This window comes from Prionailurus viverrinus, chromosome B1 (genome assembly GCF_022837055.1).
Source record: "Prionailurus viverrinus isolate Anna chromosome B1, UM_Priviv_1.0, whole genome shotgun sequence".
NCBI classification, from domain to species: Eukaryota; Metazoa; Chordata; class Mammalia; order Carnivora; family Felidae; genus Prionailurus; species Prionailurus viverrinus.
Window position 1 is genome coordinate 50,332,394 of NC_062564.1, and position 23,726 is coordinate 50,356,119.

The 23,726-nt window shown below is 37.6% G+C and overlaps 2 protein-coding genes across 13 annotated transcripts in view; one reads left to right on the top strand and one right to left on the bottom strand.

Annotated features, from left to right (window-relative positions):
• Positions 1-23,019, bottom strand: part of INTS9 (integrator complex subunit 9) — a 101,217-nt gene extending 78,198 nt beyond the window's left edge. For 2 of the 3 annotated variants that reach the window (XM_047854898.1, XM_047854897.1), the window contains exon 1: positions 22,885-23,014. In XM_047854898.1, the coding sequence (XP_047710854.1) occupies positions 22,885-22,893 (9 nt within the window). In that variant the 5' untranslated portion in view covers positions 22,894-23,014. Of the gene's footprint in view, positions 1-22,884 lie in introns of all 3 variants that reach the window. The other variant, XR_007151414.1, reaches the window with a different exon arrangement.
• Positions 23,020-23,352: 333 nt separating this feature from the next.
• The window catches only part of HMBOX1 (homeobox containing 1), a 188,158-nt gene continuing 187,784 nt past the window's right edge, over positions 23,353-23,726 (top strand). For 4 of the 10 annotated variants that reach the window (XR_007151415.1, XR_007151416.1, XR_007151417.1 and 1 more), the window contains exon 1: positions 23,354-23,691. The gene's annotated coding sequence lies outside the window, so the exon portion shown is untranslated. Of the gene's footprint in view, positions 23,692-23,726 lie in introns of all 10 variants that reach the window. The other 6 variants (XM_047854899.1, XM_047854900.1, XM_047854901.1 and 3 more) reach the window with 3 other exon arrangements.

A 23,726-nucleotide genomic window follows, 5' to 3' on the forward strand; every position in this document is an offset into this window, starting at 1 on the left:
AACAGACACATATCCAGGGGCTTGCCATATGATAAATGTGGCATTTCTAATATATAATGCTGGGGAAGTTTGCAACCCATCTGAAAAAACTTACTTCATACCATACACAAAAATTAATTCCAGATGACTTAAATACTTAAGGTACAAAGGCAAAAAATTTAAAACTTTTAGTGAAAAATAAAAATAGGGTAAGTTCTTTACTACCCTAGGGTAGTGGAGACTTTCTTCAGAGACAAAAAAATACAAATAAGACAAAGATTAAGAAACCTGACTACAGTACTTTAAAATGAAAATCTTCAGGGCGCCTGGGTGGCTCAGCAGGTTAAGTGTCCAACTTTGGCTCAGGTCATGATCTTGTGGTCTGTGAGTTTGAGTCCTGCGTCAGAATCTGTGCTGACAGCCCAGAGCCTGGAGCCTGCTTCAGATTCTGTCTCCATCGCTCTCTGCCCCTCCCCCGCTCTCGCTTGCTCTCTCTCTCAAAAATAGACATTAAAAAATTAATAAAGTAAAATGAAAATCTTCAAAAGACACCATTAACAGAGTGAAAACACAACCCAGAGATTGGGAGAGGATATTTCCCACACGTGTTAATAAAAAAGCACTAATAAACTAATAACTAATAAGTTATTGCTAATAACTTCACTAGTGCTTTTTATTTGTAACCTATTCAGTATAAAAAATTCATATAAATCAACAAAAAAAGATTTAAAAACCCAATAGAAATGAGGAAACAAGAGTGGGCAATAAATGTAGATATAAAAAGCTCAAAATCACTAGAATCAGGGAAATGCAAAATAAGATGATAATGAGCAAATGGACTAATGATGCTAAGTACTGAAGAGAATATAGCAAAAATGGAGTATAAATTGGTGTAACTCTCAAGAATTTGGCAATACTAATAATATTGAATACATACTTTAAATATACTAAGCTAATAAAGGCATGTATAGGTATGATGCACATCAACTTGAGGAAAGTAGTAAGGGAGGAAAAGCAAAGGTTGGTGATTTTAATCTTAGATATAACTATGTCTTTAAAAAGGGGTTAAGGGGAGCAAGGAGATCTGGTTTTTTAAAAAAGGCAAACTATTTACAATTATTTAATATTAGTAACAAGTGCTAAGGTGTCTTTTCTGTATTGTTACCAGAAACTTCCGCAGACACCAGAATTATTTAATTATACCTTTCCTACCATTGTCAAAATCTGTAGTGCTGTTTTCCTTATGACAAAAGTCTCATGGTACAAGATATGGCCTTGGGCAGGGGGAAAGGAAAGAAATAAAGATAACTCCCAGATTTTTAGCCTAAAATTTTGAGATTATGTTAGTGCCTTCAGTGAACTCCTTGATGCTTCCTAGTCTTATGAAGTTTAGTAAAACACTTCCCTAACAAGATTTGGCAAGGCTTTATAATTTTACAAGAAGTTTTTCAAGTGATGTTGAGCGTTATTTAATTACCAGAAATGTTATATTAATATGATGGCTATATTTATAAGATATACATATTCATAAAAATACACAGTAATGCTGACACTTGAAAAGGAATTCTAAAAATAAAATCAGACCACAGCTCAGAAAAGGAGTAGCAACTGGAAACTTCACTGTATGAATTACCTTCACAAACAATAAGAATTACTGACAAATATTTTCTATCCAGTATTTAATTAGTCCTTTCCCAACAACTGAATAAATGTTATTGATACTAACTTGACTGTCAAGGCCCAAGATCACACAATTAATAACAGACTGAATGTGCACTCAAACCAGCACAAGTTCTAACTGCTTTCTCTTAAATCTTTCCACTAATATACTAGTAGGAAACCTATGATAGTGTACTATATTAAGAGCAATATATTTAATATGGGTAGGAAAAAAACTTCAGAATCTTAGAAACAAAAGTGTTCTAGTCATCTTTTCCCTCAATATTGCTTTCCTGTTGTACCACTAACCCCTGCTAGCTTACTTCTAAGGCAGACATTTTGGGATTAAGACTACTGACTTACTGACTACTAATTAAGACTACTGACACTGTCATTTCTATATCCCTGAGAAGTTGTACCCTAGTGCATTTTAACATTAAAAAATATATTTCCTAATGATAAAATCTACAGATTAAAAAAAAAAATTTAATTCTTTTTCCCAGCCTTGCTTATGTTCATTGGACTCTTAGCTTCCATAAAAATCATAAAATATTGAGGTTAAAGGGGCCTTTAAACTTGGAATGGATCATAGAACTAAATGTAAGAGATAAAACAATAAAAACTTCTGGGAAGTACATGCAATATAAATACATACATAATTTTTAATTTTCTAGTAGGCAAATTAAGAAAGTAAAAGGAACAGGTGAAATTAATTTTAGTACTATATTTCATTTAACCCAATATATCTAAATTTTCAACATAGAATTGATATAAAATATTAATGAGACATTTTTACATTACTTTACGGTACCAAGTCTCCAAAATCTAGTGTTAACATTATACTTGCAGCATATTTCAATTCAGATGATAAATTTTCATCTGAAATACTTAGTATGTACTGAGACTTCATAAAACTTACAGTTGAAAAAGTAGATCCACATACTCAAGTTCTTCCAAACATACTTAAAATTTTCTCAATAATTGAATTATCAGCTTTTATTAAAATTTTTTTTTAACATTTATTCGTTTTTGAGAGAGAGAGAGACACAGACAGACAGAGTGTGTGCAGGGGAGGGGTAGAGAGAGAGGGAGACACAGAATCTGAAGCAGGCTCCAGGCTCTGAGCTGTCAGCACAGAGCCTGATGCAGGGATTGAACCCACGAACCGGGATATTATGACCTGAGCCGAAGTCATCTGACTGAGCCGAAGCTCAACTGACTAAGCTACCTATGTGCCCTGAGTATCAGCCTTTAAAGTTTAATTAAAATACATTTTAAATTTCAGTTCCTTAGTCATAATAACAACTTTGTGTTTAATAGCCATATACCGCTGGTGGATACTCTACTGGACAGGGCGACTCTAGTAAAACAGAGGAAAATCTTTGTGCTTTAGGTTAGCCAAAAATTTTAGATTAGACACAGAACAAGAACCATAACAGAAAATCTATAAATTGAACTCAATTGAAACTTGAAACTTTAGTTCTTCAAAAGACACTCTTCAGAAAATGTAAGATAACTCAGACTGGGAGAATATACTTGCAAAACACGTATCTCATAAAGAACTTGAAAGCAGAAAATAAAATAAAATAAAATAAATAAAATAAAATAAAATCCTTACAACTTCAAATCTTTTCAAATGAAAAGATGCTCAATATTAGTCCTTAGAGAAATACAAATTAAAACCACAATAGGATACCACTACACTTTTACTACAAGGGTCAAAGTGAAAGACTGACCAGAGCTGGCAAGGAGGCTGAGCAACTCGAAATTTCATATACTACAAGCATAATGTTTTTGAGATTCATCCTTCTTGTTGCTCTCAGCAGGTCATTCCCTTTTATTGCTAAAAAGTATTCCAATGTATGGATGTACCAGAATTGGCTTGTGCATTCACAAGCTGATGGACATTTGGGTTGCTGTTCCAGTTTTTGCCAAGTATTAATAAAGCCGTTATAAGACATTTACATTATAGGTTTTTGTAGGGGCATATAATTTCATTTCTCTTGGGTAAATACTTAATAGTGACATTTCTGGGTTATATGTTTAACTTTATAAGAAACTACCAAACTGTTTTCCAAAGTAGAAATTTATTTTTAGCTTAAAAAAAAAAATCAGTCAGATTTTATTGCTGGACTGTGATTAGTTCTAGGCATAAAGTATTAGTTTTTAACTTTGCCTCTAATTTGTTATTAGTCCAAATCCCTAAATTCTCTGGGCCTCAAATTTCTTTACCTGATGAATGAGACTTAATTAGATTATTTCTAACCTCTCTCTTAACGCAAAAATGTTCCTTTTCATCATTCCATCATTTCCCTGGGTGGACCGAACCCTCACTCTTTTATATAACCTGTCATCAAGATGTGTTTATACCACTGTGTTGTTTACAATTGACTTTCTGAAAACATAATACACAATTTATAAGATCATCTAGTCCAAATACCTCTTTGAAAAATGAGGAACCTAGCTCTTAACAGGGCTTGTGAACTTTCTTTGAACCAACACCCCTGAGTGTACATACACTTGTTGCCATGGATAGTTACAGCTCACTAGGAGATACTCTATGCCCCAATAGAGATGTATAAGATTCTTAGTGCCGCAGGGAAAGAGAGCACACTTTATTGAGAATCTCCACCTTGTACCACACCATCCTGAGTTAAAAATGGTTACCGCTGAGCCAAATTTGCCTAATTTGGAACTATTACCCCTGCTAAGAATTTTCGGCAAGGCTCTCCAACACTCAGAGATTTCTATAAATACATCTCAATTTTATTTGGTAATCTTGCACTTTCTTTCGCTTTCCATCTTGATTCTATCTTGCAGGAGAGCTGTTAAATGTGCCAATCATACTCACTGTCAAGCTGACTACACAGCTGGATAGAGGGATAATTTTCCATTTGAGCAGAGAATCTGCAGCATGCATGGTGAACACAGTGAAACCACTTTCTGGTTGGAGAATGGCTAGATAACACACACAGCTGGGGAATTGACACTTATGGCTGCTCCTTCATGCTTATCCTCTTCTCTGACTTGACTCTTCAGTAAATGCATAAAGCAGCGGAGAGTGGTCATAGAAAGAAAACAGCCCAACTTAAGTTCAGGAAGGGTGGGAATGTTGGCAGTCAATATTAAAGAGAGAGGGAAAATAGGCAGGAGTTGGCTTGGGAACAAACATCATTGGCTGTCTGGTATGAGAACTTTAATATGTTACAAAGTAATTAGAGTTGATGGTAAAGAAATTCACAGAGCTACGCACATGACCTCATTTATGTAAATATATAGATGTAATTAAAAAAGACTGAGCGCATATACCAAACTGGTAAAAGTGGTTACTGCAGGGGAGAGGGTGGTTGACAATACTGCAACTTTCACTCTCTACTTTAGCTACTTCTTGTACACTCTTGAGTTCTTTTTAAATTTTTATTTTTGGTGTTTATTTTTGAGAGAGAGAGAGAGAGACACAGAGTGCGAGTGGGGGAGGGGCAGAGAGAGAGGGAGACACAGAACCGGAGACAGGCTCCAGGCTCTGAGCTGTCAGCAGAGCCTGACACAGGGCTCAAACCCATAAACTGTGACATCATGACCAGAGCCGAAGTTGGCCACCCAGGTGCCCCTTGAATTCTTTTTAAAACCAGATTTCAACCAGATTTTTGGGGGGGTGGGGGGAAGAACCAAGACATTTTTTTTTTTCTCTTTGGGAATACAGAGCAATTACCACAGAAGTTTCTATTAGAGACAACATTTTAAAAGGTTGACAGCAAACAGGTAACAGCATTTAGAGGAAAGGAAATAAGGAATATGGGATATAAAGATAAGGTTAGAAATAGTTAATGATAATAAATTAAAAAAATAAGTACTACTCTAACCTAATCTTTCACACTATGGATATATCTACACTTCAAAGCAAAAGCTGTGGTCCACCACCACCAAAAAGAAACTGCATTAAAGATCATACACGACAGGCCTACATGATGCTTCTGTTCCATAATGTTTGTTTTATTTGAGATTGGTTCTCAGGTGTTTAATGAACATTATTAACCCAGTATGTCCTATAAGAACAAAAGTAGCAAGGGTGATAAAAGTGCTAGTAAAAAGCAACATATGAATATGATGGATAAAAGTAAAGATACCATTAAAAAGGGAGAGAGAGATATGGAAACTACAAGTATTATTTATGGGATGAATAATTTAGAAGCAGAGGCAAGTTAAGGACAATAGAATTTATACGAGTTGCTGAAAATCCACAGCAATGACAATGAGTGAGAAAAAAGGAAAAAGGTTAATAAAATGGTACACCAGTAAGTGGCTAAGAAGATCAGCATCAACAAGGAGAATCATTATTCGTTTAACATTAATTCAAGAGTAAGCTAGTTTATTCTAGTCATGTTATGTTGGGATGAGAACTGAGTGTTGTATGTAAGCGATGAACCATGGGAATCTATCCCCAAAACCAAAAGCACACTGTATACACTGTATGTTAGCCAATTTGACAATAAATTACATTAAAAAAAAAAAAATAAAAACGTTGTGCACTCCCCCAACCCAAACCACAGATAATGCATTGGTTCAAACTTCAGTGTCCAGACAAATGTGGACATCAAAGTCAACTGTGAAGGAGAGGGCACAGATACCATGGTCACTAGGGAGTTCCCTGAGGCACGTGGGTAGGTAACTGGCAAGAGGTGTTACCTAACTGAACAGACTTTCAATGCTGACAAAACTGTGCTGTTTAGTGGGAAGGTGTCAGATATAATTAGGGGACCCCTTTTAGTCCTTTAGATTTTCAAAGAAATGGATTTAAAAACTGCTTTTGATTAAGTGAAGAAGTTTATAAAAACAGCTACCATTTATTGAACACTTTATGCTGGGTCCCTCACATGCATTTATGTCTGGACAAAAATCAGGCAATCAGCAATGTTTTGGGGTCTAGAAAAGGCTTTTCAATCAAAAAATTTCCTACTAATCACACCAGTTAACATGTCAGGGATCAGAGTAAAGGAAAGGGTTTTGGGGACACCTGGGTAGCTCAGTCAGTTAAGCCTCTGACTTTTGATTTCGGCTTAGGTCCTGATCTACTTCATGAATTTGAGCCCTGTGTCAGGCTCGTGCTGGCAGTGCAGAGCCTGCTTGAGATTCTCTGTCTCCCCCTCTCTCTGCCCCTCCCCTGCTCCTTCTCTCTCTCTCTCTCAAAAGAAATAAACATTAAAAAAAAAAGTTTTCATTTGCCTGTACCATCTGGGTCCTTGGGAGAGAATAGAAGAGACAGCTTCTTTTACTAATTAATACTGAGCCTGCAAAAATGGCAACAGGGAGACCCACACTTACTGGGGAAAGCAGTTTGATTTTGATTTTCAGTTTGTTGTAGTTGATAAAGTATTTCTTTAAAAATCCTTGTATGGAATACTAGAGAGAAATTCTAAAACTTTAGGGAAATATTTGATATAATCTTGGGGTGGAAAAGGACTTTTAAGTGTCATCCTAAAGCCATGATCCTGAAGAAAATAACAATAGATGTGTTTATTTATGTGAGAAACAAAACAAGGCAAAAAAAAAAAAAGATATACTGGCAAAAACTATAAAACCAGGAATTGACATCCTTAATATATAAAGAACTCTAATAACTGAGAAAAAGACAAAAATTCCAAGAGAAAAATGAGCCAAAATCAGAAACAGGCAATTTGCAAACGAAGGCCAACAAAATACTGAAATCACAAAACACCAAAAACAAATGCAAAGCTGATCAACCTACAAGTAATGAAGTGTAGATTAAAACTACAGAGAGGAAATGGTTTGTCCAAACACTCACATAAAAAAACTAATCATGAGGACGTGGGGAAATGGAAACTCAATTATTTCTGGTAGGTGAAAATGAAAGGACTTCTGAAAAGCAGAATTGAATCAAAATTTAAAATGTGCATGTGTAGTCCTTGACCTTGCAATTTTACTTAAGGAATTGACTTACAGTAAGACAAAAATCAGGTGGGTGCAAAAAAAAAAAAAGGGTAAATAAAAATATGTTCTCTTCAGCATTGTGCAGGATAATAGGGGATGGAAACCAAAATATTCAACAGCAGAATAAATCCACATAATGCAATACTATAAAATGCTCCAAATGAGCGACATACATATTTAAAATGGAAATGCTTGTGACACTATTGTCCCATTATCTGTATCTCCTTCTGTCCTTTTAAAGGAGAAACCCAAATCTCAGCTGGAATTATGGCCACCTGGAATAAAGGCTATTTCCTAGCTAGTCTCTCTTGCAACTAGATTAGCAATGTAAATTCTGGTCAAAAAGATAGATCAAAGTGGTATATGCAACTCTGAGAAACTAACAAAGGGAAGGCGTCTTTCTTTGCCTCTTCCTCCTTCCTCGAAATAAGGACTTGATGGCCTTAGATGAAAAAGTCACACTGGATCACAAAGAGTAAGCCACATATTGAAGATGGTGGCAATAAGGTGTCTAAGGATGATGGACCTGTTATATCAGCTCTGGACTATTTACCCTCAGACTTCATTATGTAAGAGAGAAACAAACATCAACCCTATTTAAGCCATGATTATTTCAAGCTTCCTATCATTCAGAGTGGAATCTAATCCTAAGAGATTTATAACTTTAGAGTTACTGATATAGGATATCAGTGCACACATCCACCACAGATTACCTAGCAAAATGTTAAACGGTGATTACTCTAAGCAGTGAGATTACAGGTGATTTTTGTTTCCTCCTTTATATCTTTCAATCATATTATGAAAAAAAAAATTATGTACTGATTCTACAATAGTTATTTTTATTTTCAGAAAAGCATTCTAAAAATTCGAGTGAATTAAAAACCAAGTTTTATTTAGTCCCTCTGCAGAACTCTGATCAAATTCAGATTGATTTCTTTTTAAAAGAAACCATGTTGTGTTTGCCCGACAGTCTCCCACTGAATTGCAGTGGCTTGCCAAGCCCAGAAATAGGTTTTACCAGGCTGAATTTCTCAGGGTTCCTTCAAGAACCCTACAAAGAGATGGTAATCTCACAGGCAGCTTGCCAGTCCTCTACAAATTGCTCTTTATCATGGTGGGGGGGGGGGCATAGGTTAGCCAACAAGTCAACAATTTCATCCTCCAAAACTTTCAGGTCAACAATGTGTTGAGTTAAAGAAGCCAGACATAAATGAGAACACACACGAATGCATAACTAGATAAAAATTCATCAAACTATAAGCACACTTGAAATTTATGCTAGTTTAAATGTACGAAAATTATATTTAAAAAAATCCAAGGACAGCATCACACTTTCTAGTGATTTATCTATATTCAAGCTGTCGATGTAACCAAGAATATTCTATGCATTTATCAATTCTGTAGGAATGGGACCCTTGCCCAGCTTTTTCTCAATAGAGGTGAATGTCAAGGAATTCACTGTTTCTGTTCTCTCCTTTTTTTCCTATCTGGGTATTGTTCTTCTATGGTGCCCATCAATTTGTCCCACTGATTCTCCAAATCCCTTTCACCTTCTGATGTATTTATGAATTCTGTTATTGCTTATGAGGTCCTCATAAAGTACTTAGAAAAATCTTGTCCTAAGTAGGGTAATTCTGACTTTGTGCTTACTTTGATGCATTTGCTATCTTTCCTAATGCTTCTTGATTATATTTCACTTTTCAAAATATTTTCTGTAACTGCAATGAACCATACTTTTCTGATTTCACATTCCGAAGTTTTTCTTAAGTGTGTAAAATATAGTTCTTCCAATTCCTTTGACCTAGATTTCCAAAGGGATAAATTAAAAACTCTAGGTGTTTAAACATTCTTACTTTAAAGCTCCAAAACTTCATTGAAATATATATATATATATGTAAATATCCTTACTCTGTGACTCTCCAAACCACTAAGTCTCGTATTCAAAGCCACCACTGTGGCTTCAATCTACCTTTCTAACTTTTGTTTCTCAGAAAGTTCACCCCTGACTCCAATGGCAGTGACACAAAACTCTTCTGACATATTTGCCAGCCAGCATACCTTTCAAGGTCAACTCAGATTTTACTCTTCTAGACAACTTTGATTTTCTGGTTGCAATACATCCTTCATAATCCTAAACTTACAAACCCTACTACTGCCTTTTATCAAAGTCTGTTACTAAAACTACATACACTCTCACATACGTACACAGTATACATATACATAATATACTGTATCCATGGTTTGTTAAATAGTGAGTTATTGATAGTAGGATCTATCTCTTACTCATCTTTAGTATGTCCCATGACATCAAGGAGGTTTTGTATGTGATAGGCATTTAGTAGCATTTGTTGGATTGTACAGCCAAACAAAGGATTTTTGTTACTTCTTCTCTTTTCTGTTAATTTTAACTATCACATAGCCATTCATCAACAGTTTCTTCCTACTGGATCTACAGAGCTCGAATCAAACACAGCTTAAAATAAATAAGCCCCTGCCTAGGGCTCTGAACCCTTTTGTTTCTACAGAGATTTTTTTTTGTTGGTGGTGGTGGGGTAATTATGTTTATTTTAACAGACCGATTTGTTTACATTTCTTGCCTTTATCAGGCCTGTCTCTTAAGTACAGACAGAGAAACTATTTCTGGCTGTTCTGTTTTCTAAGGAAACCCTGCAATTTTCTCTTAAGGTCACAGAAGTCTTTTACTTCTGTGAATCTGCTATACACCACCCAAGACTTTAAGTTCTAAAAACCATTGTTTTCTCAAAACTCTGGAAATGGCTTGCAAGATATAATTAGCTGACTAGAACAAACAATACCCTACAACACAAATAGATCTTCCCCTTAAAAAATAACTTATTGTTGGTCTATGTGAAAGAATCTCACTTTCTTAGTGGCTAGAAAATTCTAGAGCAAGAAAGTAGCTAGTTACAGCATGTAAATTAAAATATACAAAAATTTCAAGCCAAAAGTTGATCTAATAGTGACATGTCGAATTAAAGCAGCATATCCATTCGTGTCAGAAATAGAACAGAGAGGCCTACCACTACCACTCCTGTTCCAAACTATCCTGCAAGTATAAGCCAATGTCATTACACCACAGGAAAACAATGAGTTTAAAAAGATTCTCTGCTATGGAGCGCCTGTGCAGCTCAGTCGGTTAAGCATCCGACTTCGGCTCAGGTCATGATTTCACGAGTCCCGTGTCGGGCTCTGTGCTGACAGCTCAGAGCCTGGAGCCTGCTTTGGATTCTGTGTCTCCCTCTCTCTCTGACCCTCCCCATTCATGCTCTGTCTCTGTCTCAAAAATAAATAAACATTAAAAAAAAAAAAAAAGATTCTCTGCAAAGTTATACACCCGGAAGACCCATAAGAATTAGTTGGAAAAACTACTAAAAATTAAAACAATTCAACAAGGGGCTGTAGAGAGAATACAAGAAAGAAATACCCATCTTATATGTAAACTATGTAGGAAAAGATTCCAATTACAGTAACAACAAAAAAAGATGTTTAAGATTTAAAGGAAACCACATTTGTTCTTAGACTCAATTATATGTTGAAAGAAATAAGTCACTTCTCTCCTTACATTTTATAAATTTAACCCGATTCCAATAAAAATAGAAATATTTTAGTGGGAACTAATAATTTTAAATTTTATATGACATCTAAAATTTAAATTTTATATGACATCTAAAATTCTAAATTTTATGTGACATCTAAAATTCTAAATTTTATACAAAAAATAAATGTTTGACAGTCTGGAAAATTCTTTTTTTTTTTTTTAATTTTTTTTTTTTCAACGTTTATTTATTTTTGGGACAGGGAGAGACAGAGCATGAACGGGGGAGGGGCAGAGAGAGAGGGAAACACAGAATCGGAAACAGGCTCCAGGCTCTGAGCCATCAGCCCAGAGCCCGACGCGGGGCTCGAACTCACGGACCGCGAGATCGTGACCTGGCTGAAGTCGGACGCTTAACCGACCACGCCACCCAGGCGCCCCTGGAAAATTCTAAAGTGAAGAGCAATGAGTGGGAACAAGTACTATAAGATATTAAAATACACTCTAAAACTACAAAAGATGAAATAGTTTAAGTACTGTAAAATTAATAGATCAAGTGGGATAAAAGAGTTGAGAAGGAAATAGAAACATAGATGCTTTTGTAAACACATAGAAGTATGTTCTACATCTTACACCTAGGAGGAAAAAATTTTTTAAAGTCTAATGACACACTATTTTTTCACTTTTCAGTGAGAAAAATATAAGACAGTGTGATGGTTACATTGCAGTGGTACACCGGGCTATGCTGCTGCAGAGTGTAATCTGATAGGTCTCTATGGGGGCATTTTGGCAATAAAATGAAATAAAAAATGCACATACCCTTTGAGACACCCATTTCACCCAGAAATGTATCCTACATACATCTAGAGATGCTCACAAAGGAGATCATCCTGCAACATGATTTCTAATTGCAAAAGATTGGAAACAATGAAATGCTCATCACTGAAGGTTTGGCCAGATAAATTATGGTATATCTAAACAATAAAAGACTACCAACTGATTTTTTTTCTAGCAATAGTATGATATATTTTTGAGATATGTTGACACTAATTTCATGTTATGTCTTATATTATCAACAAAACCATGCCCTAAACAATGAATGATTTCAAAATCATTGTGAGGGATGTAGGTGCACGGAGTAGAACTGTATCTTCCAGCCCAACATCCATAATTCTAAACTCAGCCTTTAGACAATGAAAATACAAAATGTCTGTTAGAAATATTTTTAAAGTATCTGAAAGGAGCACTGAAAATATTTTATTGCCTAGCATGAAAGTATTGTGAAAACAGATGACCCAAGATCTTATCGAATGCAGACTCTGACTCATTAGGTATGATTATATAGTGTTTTATAAAATGAAGCTGTGGTAGATATTGATATGAAATGATAGGTAAGATGCATTTCTAACTTAAAAAAGAAAAAGGAATTCACAAAACCAGTGTGGGTGGGATCTCACCGTGTATGTAAAAAAAATTTTTAAAAAGGATGGAAATTTTATATATGTAAGTCCACAGAATATCTCTGAAGGGTACACAAGAAACTGATCACTGAGACTGCTCGTGGGGAGGAAGACACAGATAGGAGATCTCTTCATTTTTTTTTTGTCCCTTAAACTTGTTGTACAGTTTACCCTTTTTAAAAGTTAAACAATGTACATGTATTACCTATCTAAAAAAATACAAAAAGATGCTCAACATCACCAAACATTATGGACATGTAAATCAAAGTCACAGCGAGAAACTAGTTCACACCCAATAGGATGGGTATTATCAAAACAACTGAAAATGACAAGTGTTGGCAAGTAGTGAAGATGTGGAGAAATTAGAACACCTGTGTCTTGCTGCTCAGACTGTAAAATGGTGCAGGTGCATATGCTGTGAAAAACAAGTGTGTTCATTCCTCAAAAAGTTAAACTGAGAATTACCGTGTGATCTAGCAATTTTATTTCTGGGAATATATCCCAAAGAATTCAAACAGAGATCTGAAGAGGTATTTGTACATCCATGTTCAAAACAGTTTTATTTGCAATAGCCAAAAGGTACAAATGACCTAAGCGTACACAGACAGATGAATGGATAAACAAAATGTGTTATACACGGTTGATGGAGTATTATTCAGCCTTGAAAAGGAAGAAAATTCTGACACATGCTACAACATGGACAAACCTTGAAGATATTATGCTAAGTGATGTCTGGAGATCAACGGTGATGGTCACACAACAATGTGAATGTACTTAATGCAGCTGAACTGTAGCTTAAAAATGGTTAAAAGTTAGTTAATCTTATGTTGTGTATATTTGACTACAATTTCTAAAAACCGTAACACACAAAGAGAAAATCTGGAGACCTATATAGCAAGTAAAGAAAGTGAATCAGTCAATTAAAAATCTGTCCATAAAGAAAAGCCCACATGACTTCACTGATGAATTCTATAAAACATTTAAATAAGTGGTATCAATTCTTTGAGCATTCTTCTAGAATACAGAGAAGGGAACATTTCCTAACTCACTCTATGAAAACAACATTACTCTGATACCAAAACCAAAGATCTCATAAGAAAACTACCGAACAGGGGCACCTGGGTGGCTCAGTCAGTTGAGCACCTAACTTCAGCTCAGGTCATGATCTCACTGTGAGTTTGAGTCCCACACTGGGCTCACTGCTGTCAACACAGAGCCCGCTTTGGATCCTTTGTCCCTTCCCTGCTCACTCTCTCAAAAATAAACATTTATTAAAAGCAAAAAAGAAAAGAAAAGAAAAGAAAGAAAGAAAGAAAGAAAGAAAACTACAGAACAGTATCTTTTGTGAATATACATGCAAAAATCCTCAAGAAAATACTAGCAAACCAATTCCATTAATATGTTTAAAGGATTATACATCACGACCAAATGGGAATTATACCTAGAATGAAAGACTGAATATTCAACATTCAATCAAGGTAACACACCATAATAATAAAGGACAAAAACCATACAATCCTCTTGACATGTAAAGAAAAAGCATTTGGTAAAATCCAAGACCCATTCATGATAAAAATGCTCCACAAACTAAGGATAGAAGGGAACACCCTCAACCTGATCTACAAAAAACCCAAAGCTCATATCTAATCCAGTAAAGACTAAATCCCTTCCCCTTCAGACAGGGAACTGGGAAAAGATTGGCAGGGATGTCTGCTCACACTGCTTCTATTCAATATTTACTGGAGGTTCTAGCCAGTGCAATCATGCAAGAAAAAGAAATGAAAATATGGAGATATTAGAAATGAAAACTCTCCACACAGAATAGCCCCAAAGTGAAAATAATCCAAATGTCTATCAAATGGTTCATGGATAAACAAAATGTGGCATACTCATATAGTGGAATATTATTGAGCAACATATGCTACAACATGGGTGAACCTCAAAAACATTATGCTAAGTGAAAGAAGTCAGACACAAAAGACTGCATACTGTAGGAGTCAATTTATATGAAATGACAAGAAAGGGCAAATCTACAAGACAGAAAGTAGATAAGTGATTGTCTGAGCCTGGAGATAGTAATGGGGATTGACTGCTAATGGGCACAAGGGATCTTTTTGGAGTGACAGAAATATTCTAAAAGTGGATTGTGGTGATTATTGCATATTTCTGTAAATTTACTAAAAGTTACTACATAGTACCCTTTAAATGCATGAATTCTGTGGTATGTAAATTATACCTCAATAAAGTTGCTTTAAAAATGTTAAAAAAAAAAGGTGGGGGTTATAATATCTACATTACTAAAAAAATTTGTAAATGTTTATTCATTTTTTGAGAGAAAGAAAGAGAGACAGAGCGCAAGTGGGGGAGTGGCAGAGAAGGAGGGAGACACAGAATCTGAAACAGGCTCCAGGCTCTGAGCTGTCAGCACACAGCCTGATGCGGGGCTCAAACCCACAAAGTGAGAGATCATGACCAGAGCTGAAGTCAGTTGCTTAACTGACTGAGCCACCCAGGTGCCCCTCCTCTACATTATTAACACTACTGCTTGTTTACTCCTATTTCCACATGCTGGAAAAACATATGGGAAGGAAGACTTATTAAATTAGAACATCTAATTATGCCTTCCTCTATTTCACTGAAATTTTAAAAAATGCAAAAATATTGTATTTCGGAAAAGAGAATCTCTGCTTGGGCCATAAATCTGAGGAATGGATTATGCAAGACCTTTTATTATTCACCTCCTCCCACTCTTTCATAAACATGAATGATGAAAAATAAGCTGTACCTTAAGGGCAAAAAGGGTGTTCGTTTTGCAACTTCTATTAAAAAAAACACTTTCTTGAATATCATCTATCTGATTATATATCCTTGAGAGAGCTAAAGTTCATTCAGTTGTGCATTCAATAAATTTAAATGTTTTAGACCTTACAGGCATTTCCTTCAGATATATGGTCAATCAGGGACAATTGAAACTTCCTGTTTTTCTCACAGTAAAGTTCCCACCACATAGTTCTTAGACTTGATCACTGAGTGTCTTGGGGTTTTCAAACTGACTCTTTTCTTCTTACAGTGTTTCTTATTCCCCTTCATCCTTTTGGTTTGCAGTGTTGCCTTTTTTCTTAATCTCTGAAAATTCTGGCCCTTTTTCTTAGCCCTTCCTGATACATCAAGTTCTAGCTTCATCTCACAGGTTATTCCTTTTCTGGGGATGATGGGGGATCTCATCTGTCATTTACACACACCTGGTCTGGTTGCCTTTCCAGCCCATTTGATCCCAAAATACTGCCATCTTAATTACTACACCCATGCACTTCAGCATTTTCAAAGCAACACCAAAAATTCTTTAAAAAATTCCTTTTAAAGACTCTTATGACACCACTGTTTTATCTGAAGAAACGTGTTCCCCTTTCCGGTACATTTTCCCACATCCATACATCACTACTGTAAGGACGTTTTACTAAATATGGCTGAAGTCTAAGAGACAAGAGGGTGTGTGGACTGATGAAAGGAAGTTGCATTAGGAAGACACATAGTAAGAGTAAAGAAACAGATGGCATTGTTGGCAAGGGGGAGGAAATGCATTCTCATACGCTACTGGTACAATGGTAAACTAGCAGGCAAGTTGGCCATAATTGTTAAAATTTTAAGAAGGAATTTTCTTGGGTACAATTAAATGCATTGTTTGGCCATTACATTAAAAAAATGCTTGAGCCAGTGCCCAATGACATCTCCACATCAGGAAGTTCACCGTAATATTGTTTGAATTGCACCAGTAAGCCCACTAGACATTACTTTTCATAAAGGCAGGGAGTAAATCTGTTTTGTTCACTGCAATATACCCAGTACCTTGAGCAATGCCTAGCACAGAGGAGGAAGGTGTTCAGGAATATTTGTTGAATGAATAAATGAATCATAATGGAGATCTGAGGGGTAGTTTGTGCCTGGACCTCAGTTGGTATTTAGCACGCCAGGAGCAAATTTTCCATTTGGAATACTGTATTTTACTGATTTTCAGGCCATGCTACACTCCTGGCCTTTGTCTGCCAAGTACACTCTACTGATCATCAGAGACAATGGTAGCAGGATTTGAGTGCTCAAAGCAAACCAGTCACAAAACAGATGTACAACTGCAGTTATATGCAACACTAATGATGTCATGCTTACATTGAGAGCCAATATAACTATTTCAATTCAACCATTATTTTCAACTATCATTGCTGAAAAAAATCTATGATTGGTACACTTTTTTTTTTTGCATTAAGTATAAAAGATTTATTCACAGTAATAATTATGACTTTGAAATGTCCCAAAGTAAAATATCTGTTTTTATTTCACAGCACTGCTGAACAAAGTATGTGACTTGGCCTTATGTTACACATTGCTTTTCAGTTTGAGGAAAGAAAGGAAAAACACCTATCATACCAAATACCAAGGTGGTGATAAAACATGACCTTTCTGAAGCTCAAAATGATATTACATCAAAAAGACACACGAGGGCACTCTAATCAACCAGCAAAAAGAAATAGAAAAGCGTGAAATCAGGTTGACATTTTAACAATCAGTCTGAAATAGGTGAATTAATAAACACTGGTAAAGTTGTGAATGTTGGTAATTTATAGCAAGAGATTTTCTATTCTTCACCCAAGTTCTAAGAAGCCTAAAGGATTCTGCAATTCTGTAAACTGGAGAAATAAAATATCACTCTCAGATCCAAGTAAGGATTAACCACACCCATCCTAATAATTTGTTACATTGACTTTGTGGTAGAATTTGCCCCTTTCAAGTAAAGATCTTGTAGATCATCTACAATTCCAGTTGGTATTTTATCTGTCCTCCACAGGGAACAGTCCATGAATCTATTTCTCTGCTCCATCTGTTTTCCTAGGAGAAATGGTGAGTGAAAAGTTTGAGCCTTCCCCCAAATGAAATAGTACTTTGTATAAAGAATAGATCACTGAAGAACATCTCCTGGCCTTCTTGAATTTTTTAATTTGTAAATACAACTATAGCATACAATTTCCTCCATCAAATTAAAAAAGTATAGCATAACAAGCATTTAAATAACCTTCCTTTCAGGGGCGCCTGGGTGTCTCAGTTGGTTGAGCTTCTGACTTTGGCTCAGGTCATGATCTCACGGTCTGTGAGTTTGAGCCCCGCGTCGGGCTCTGTGCTGACAGCTCAGAGCCTGAAGCCTACTTCAGATTCTGTGTCTCCCTCTCTCTCTGACCCTCCCCCGTTCATGCTCTGTCTCTGTCTCAAAAATAAACAAACATTAAAAAATTTTTTAAAATAAATAAGTAACCTTCCTTTCAGAACTTTAACAAGACAGCAACAATAACTACAGAAAGCCACGGACTCTGAGGTAATCAGGCTCATTCATTCACTAAGGATTATCACTAATCTTAAAGTCACATTCAAATTTGTGCCTCAGCAAAATCCCAATAATTCCCTGTCATCAATCTTTGGGGTCAAACGTAAAAATTAAAATAGAAAGTATTAAAACTTTGAATGCCAGTATACTGTGGTTGCATAATAAATCTTTGTTGACTTAATAAACTAGAAGATTCTCTCCATGTCTGGAACTATCTATAGAAAGTATGACAGGGGTGCCTGGGTGGCTCAGTCGGTTAAGCGGCCGACTTCGGCTCGGGTCGCGATCTCGCAGTCTGTGAGTTCGAGCCCCGCGTCGGGCTTTGTGCTGACAGCTCAGAGCCTGGAGCCTGTTTCAGATTCTGTGTCTCCCTCTTTCTGACCCTCCCCCATTCATGCTCTGCCTCTGTCTCAAAAATAAATAAATGTTAAAAAAAAAAAAGTATGACACATGCTGCATTCTTGCCCACTGCTTCTTTTATTCATTCACTTTAATCTTCATCTATTTGAATGACTAAATTCCTGGATATGATGTTCCAAACTCAATTTGTCAACGTATTCAGTATTTTTTTGTTCCACAAGGTTCTTGTTAAGGAACGTGATGAATTCCAGTTTCTATCCTTTGCTGAATTGGCCATCGGGGCATAGCTAATTATGGCGTTAATACTAATAACAGAACATGCTGTAAAATATCCTGATTTAGAGGATACACTTCCAATTTTCCAGTTTTTTAAAAATGATTCTGGTTAACTGAAGGTGCCAATAAAATTTTTTCGTTAAATAAAGCCACCTGAATACTGCATGATATTGTAGACAGTCATTAAGATCCTTTTGAGTTAGTATTTCTCTAGGGAGGAGATATCCAAGGATTACTTCATAATGATATCCATGGTCTTCCCTCGGGTGTGTGAAAAGCCACCGAGAGTGATGTGTAAAGTTAAGAGAACTATAAATGGTATTACAGAGGCTAAACTGAGCAGTATAAAAACTAACCTGAGCATGCAACCTCATTGGTATGATCTGATATGGAGTCCTTTATATTATCAAGGAAGTTTCCCAACTTTGATTTCTTTACCCGTAATCTTTTTCAAAGATCTTAACTTAATCACATTTAAAGCTAATTTTAAAAACAGCCTTCAGGGGCACCTGGGTGGCTCAGTACGTTAAGCATCAGACTCTTGATTTTGGCTCAGGTCATGATCTCACAGCTGTTAAGATCGAGCCCCACGTCAGGCTCTGTGCTGTTAGTGCAGGGATTCTCTCTTCCTATCACTTGCTCGCGTGCTCTCTCAAAATAAATAAGCTTAAAACGCACTCTGGCTTCCTTTTATCAAGAGATCACCTAACATATGCCACGCATTGTGAAAGGTGCTGGAATCCCTGCTTTCATTAGACAACAGACTCTTGAGGAAGGAATCTTGGTTCTACCACATTTTCATCTGTGTAACTTTGAGCCACTTCACTTCCCTGAGGCTCAGACTTTTTATCTGTAAAATAGGAATACTATCACCTAGATCAAAGGAGTAAGTGGGACACCAAATAGCAAGTGCCCAGCACACAGCAAATTGCTGCTTAAACACTCCTTAATCTTTTCTTATCAACAGTCACAGATCTTGACAATCTTTCAGAAATTATCCAACTACTATTCAGTGGCATCATACTATGTGTCAGGCCATGGGAATATATGAGGGAGAACAGACATAAAACCAACAACTGCCACAAAAAGAACATGTGCCATGGAAGGATATAACAGGGGTGCCCACTTCAAGGAATCCTTGAAGAAGTGCTCAACCAAGACCTGACCTATATGAAGAAAGTGGGCAAGCAAAAAAGTGTTGTAGGTGATGCAACACATTTAAAGTCCCAGAGACAATGGTGAGCTGAAGGACCTGGAAGATGTGCAATACAATTGAAACCAGACAGCAAGGGAGATGAGGGCTAGACAGAAGCCTGAAAAGGTAGGCAGGGTCATATTTTGCAGGACCAAGTAAGCCAAATTAAGAATTATAAGACCCTATCCTAAGGGCAGAGGAAGCTACTGAGGGGTTTTATGGAACTCTGCAATTTAAAAAAAAAAAAAAAAATTTTTTTTAACGTTTATTTATTTTTGAGACAGAGAGACACAGAGCATGAACGGGGGAGGGGCAGAGAGAGAGGGAGACACAGAATCAGAAGCAGGCTCCAGGCTCTGAGCCATCAGCCCAGAGCCTGACGCGGGGCTCGAACTCACGAACCACAAGATCGTGACCTAAGCTGAAGTCGGACACCCAACCGACTGAGCCACCCAGGCGCCCCATGGAACTCTGCAATTTAAAATAACTTCTGGGATGCAGAGTAAAGAACAGACTGGATGGAGTTAAGATTGAATGCAGGGACTGGGCACGTGGGTGGCTCAATTGGTTAAGCGTCCAACTCTTGATTTCAGCTCAGGTCATGATCTCAGGGTTTGTGGGTTTGAGTGTCAGCCACTGCGCTGACAGTGTGGAGCCTGCTTGGGAATCTCTGTCTGTCTCTCTGTCTCTCTCTCTCTCTCAAAAATAAACATTTGAAGAAGATAAAAGAAAAATAAAGATTGAATGCAGGGAGATCAGTTAGAAGGTATTGTTGAATTCCAAGTGTCAAGTGAAAAGAGCCAGTACAAAAGCAGTATTAGTGGGACTGGAGAGAAACAGACTTGTTCAAGAACAGATGGAGAATCAACAAGATATGGTTAGATTGTGCATGGGGAGGGTATTTTGGGAAGTCATAATCTCAAAAACATGGATGTGCTCAATAAAATATATTTCTGTTTCATGATATAAATGTAAAACATGATTTATTACCACATTATTCCTGAAGCAGTGCACAAAGTTAAAAATTTTAGGCCATCAGATGATTTATTTCAACTTTATGGGAGGCATGACCCACAAAAGAAGTCTTAGTGAGTGTCAATGGTTTTGAAACCACTTTGCTATGTTGACAGTAATTCCACATTAAAGATCATCTAACCACCAAATGAGTTTTAATATGTAACACATGGATTGAAAGTAAAGCGGGAGGGACTATAGATAGAACACTTTCTCTTCCTTTGAGGCACATTTTGGTTAACCAAAATAATTTTTTTAGGGGCGCCTGGGTGGCTTAGTGGGTTGGGCATCTGACTTCGGTTCCGGTCATGATCTAGCGGTTCGCGAGTTAGAGCCCCGAGTCCGGCTCTGTGCTGACAGCTCAGAGTCTGGAGCCTGGAGCATGCTTGGGATTCTGTGTCTCCCTCTTCCTCTGGCCCTTCCCTGCTCACACTCTGTCTCTCTCAAAGATTAAAAAATTACATTAAAAAACATTAAAAAAATTTTTTAATCTTTATTTATTTTTGCCCCAGGAGTATTTTGGTTCTTAAAGGAAAAAATAAGTTACTTTTTTCCCATGTTTTCACATTTGTAAATAAATTAAGCAGGAGGATATTATGAGCAAACCAAAGTTTATGTAAACTTGGCTCTCCGATACTCAAATGAGTTTTTATGGAAAAAATTGTTTCACATTTGCATGCCTTCTCAGTAAGCACACCAAATGTGATTTATCCTTTATTGAGGAACATGGTCTGTGTTCCAACCACTTAAGTGCAATTTCTTTGTACCTGTAACCAGAGCCCTCTTCATGGAAGGCCTACTCATTTTTCCTATCAGTTTGAGTCTTGTCTATCTCCCTCCTCTCTCCCACCCCATTATCCTTTCAATTCCCCAAACCCTGAGCACGCTCTTCTTTTACCATGATCATAATGCATTATAATTTTGCCTCTTCTCTGTCTTCTTCATTAAATTACATACTTCTTTAGGGCAAGGCAGTGACCTTCAATTCTGCATTCTTATGTGTTTTACACGCTGACCCAGGAACAAATTAACAGTCAAGATTTACTGATCTGTACCCTTCTCCTTACATAAACAGCTTGAAATGGAAGCAGTTTTGAAGTTAAATCTACTTTAATACTTTCTGTGACTTCTTTTCAGAAAACAACTGACACTTCACAGAGTATATGTCTATAGTATGTGTGCGTGGGTGCGCGCATACGGGCACACATGCTTTGGAAAGTATGTTCAAATAGGAAAACAAACCTTTTGTTTTTGTATAAAAATCACAGAAAGTAAAGCTTGACAATACTTGGCTGCAGGAACAGGAATTTTAAAAGGTTGAGAAACAGTATCTCACACCGAATTATGCTATTAATTCCATACAGGTAGAATAAACTAGGTAGATTACACAATACGAGTAAAATGGCCCAAAATAAAGGTCTTGGAAGCTTTTCTGTATGCCAAGTATTTGGGTTTTGTGATACAAAGACTTCTCCAGATATACCGGCATGTTCCCTCTAACCTTGGCTCATGCAGTCCCTAGGTTGGAATGCCTTAATACTTCCTCTCAGTCCACTGTTACAGGATTGAAGACTCAAATCTTCCAAGATCACACCCTGACTTTGTCCCTCTCTGAATTCCTAGGGCAGTTAAAAGTCTATAACACAAAATTTAATAAGTGATTACCCTCTGCTCAGTATTTTCTACTCTACTCATATCTAACCAAAGCCACGTGAACGGTGGGAAAAACGCTAATCAAGTGTAAGCAGCATGAAAGAAGTTAACCTATTACAACACTCACGTGGCAGCTGAGAAACAAAACCACCCTGGCTCGTAAAGCCCAACTTTAGTTTGTAGAAGGAATGCGACAGAGTGAACGTCTTTAACCAAAGGGACCCGCCAATGGATGGATAAGATCTCCGGGTAGCTGGGGGTGAAGAGTGGAGGGAATAAGATTCAAACCTCCTTAACACAGCAGTTTTCCTTGGTCCACCCCACTGTCTACTTCCCTTCCCAAAGTGGAAACGACGAAGTCCAAAAGGATATGGCATCACCTTTGCCCTCTGACCTAGGAGCGGAGACTCACCAGTTTCATATTGGACTTTTGGTTGCTCAGTACCAGACACTCCACTTCTCAAACGCAGAAAGCGTCTTCCGGTTCAATCTCTGCCACTAGCCCGCCGAGAGCATCGCGGGACATGCAGTCCTTTTTCTCTACGCCCCCTTCCCGGGGCATGATGGGAAATGTAGTCCTCTCTCCGTGCATCATGGGAACTGTGGTCATCTTTCTTTTTCGTCCCATTCCTCTCCAACACCTCCCTCGGTCAGCTCAAATTCATCCCCGCCGCCAATTCATCCTCCCTCTGCACCCCAGCATGATATCATGCCTCCTAGCCCGGCCTGGGACCCATGGTATTCTGGGATGTGTAGTCCCCATGGCTCTGGCCGCCCCTTTCCCCTCCTCCCTGTGGGAAGGCAGATGGGCGCGGGACTTGCCGGGATCTGTAGTTCCCTGGGGCCTCTGGATGCCAAGTTCCGAGCTTTTACTCAAGGGAGGCAGGAACTACAACTCCCAGGGCCGCCTGGCTGCAGCAGGTGGGAGCGGGGCTGTTGATATCAATATGGCGGTTGTCAGCCAGACAAAGACAGTCAGTCTGATGTGATTGAGACAAGGGAGGTTTTCAGGGGGAGACTGGGAGATAGGGGCCTCCCCTCCCCCTTCTCCTCTTCCTGTGCCGGCCTCAACCCCTCCCCAGTCCCCTCCCGACTGGCGCCCCACGCGGAAGACACCCCTCCCCCTCCCGCTTTCCCCTCCTCCCTGCCTCAGCCTTTCGTACTGGGACGTTGGGGAGGGGGCTGTGCCGGGCGGAGAGAACTCAGCAAGGATTCTGAGGTGAGTCGAGCGGTTTTGAAGCCGGACTACCTCAA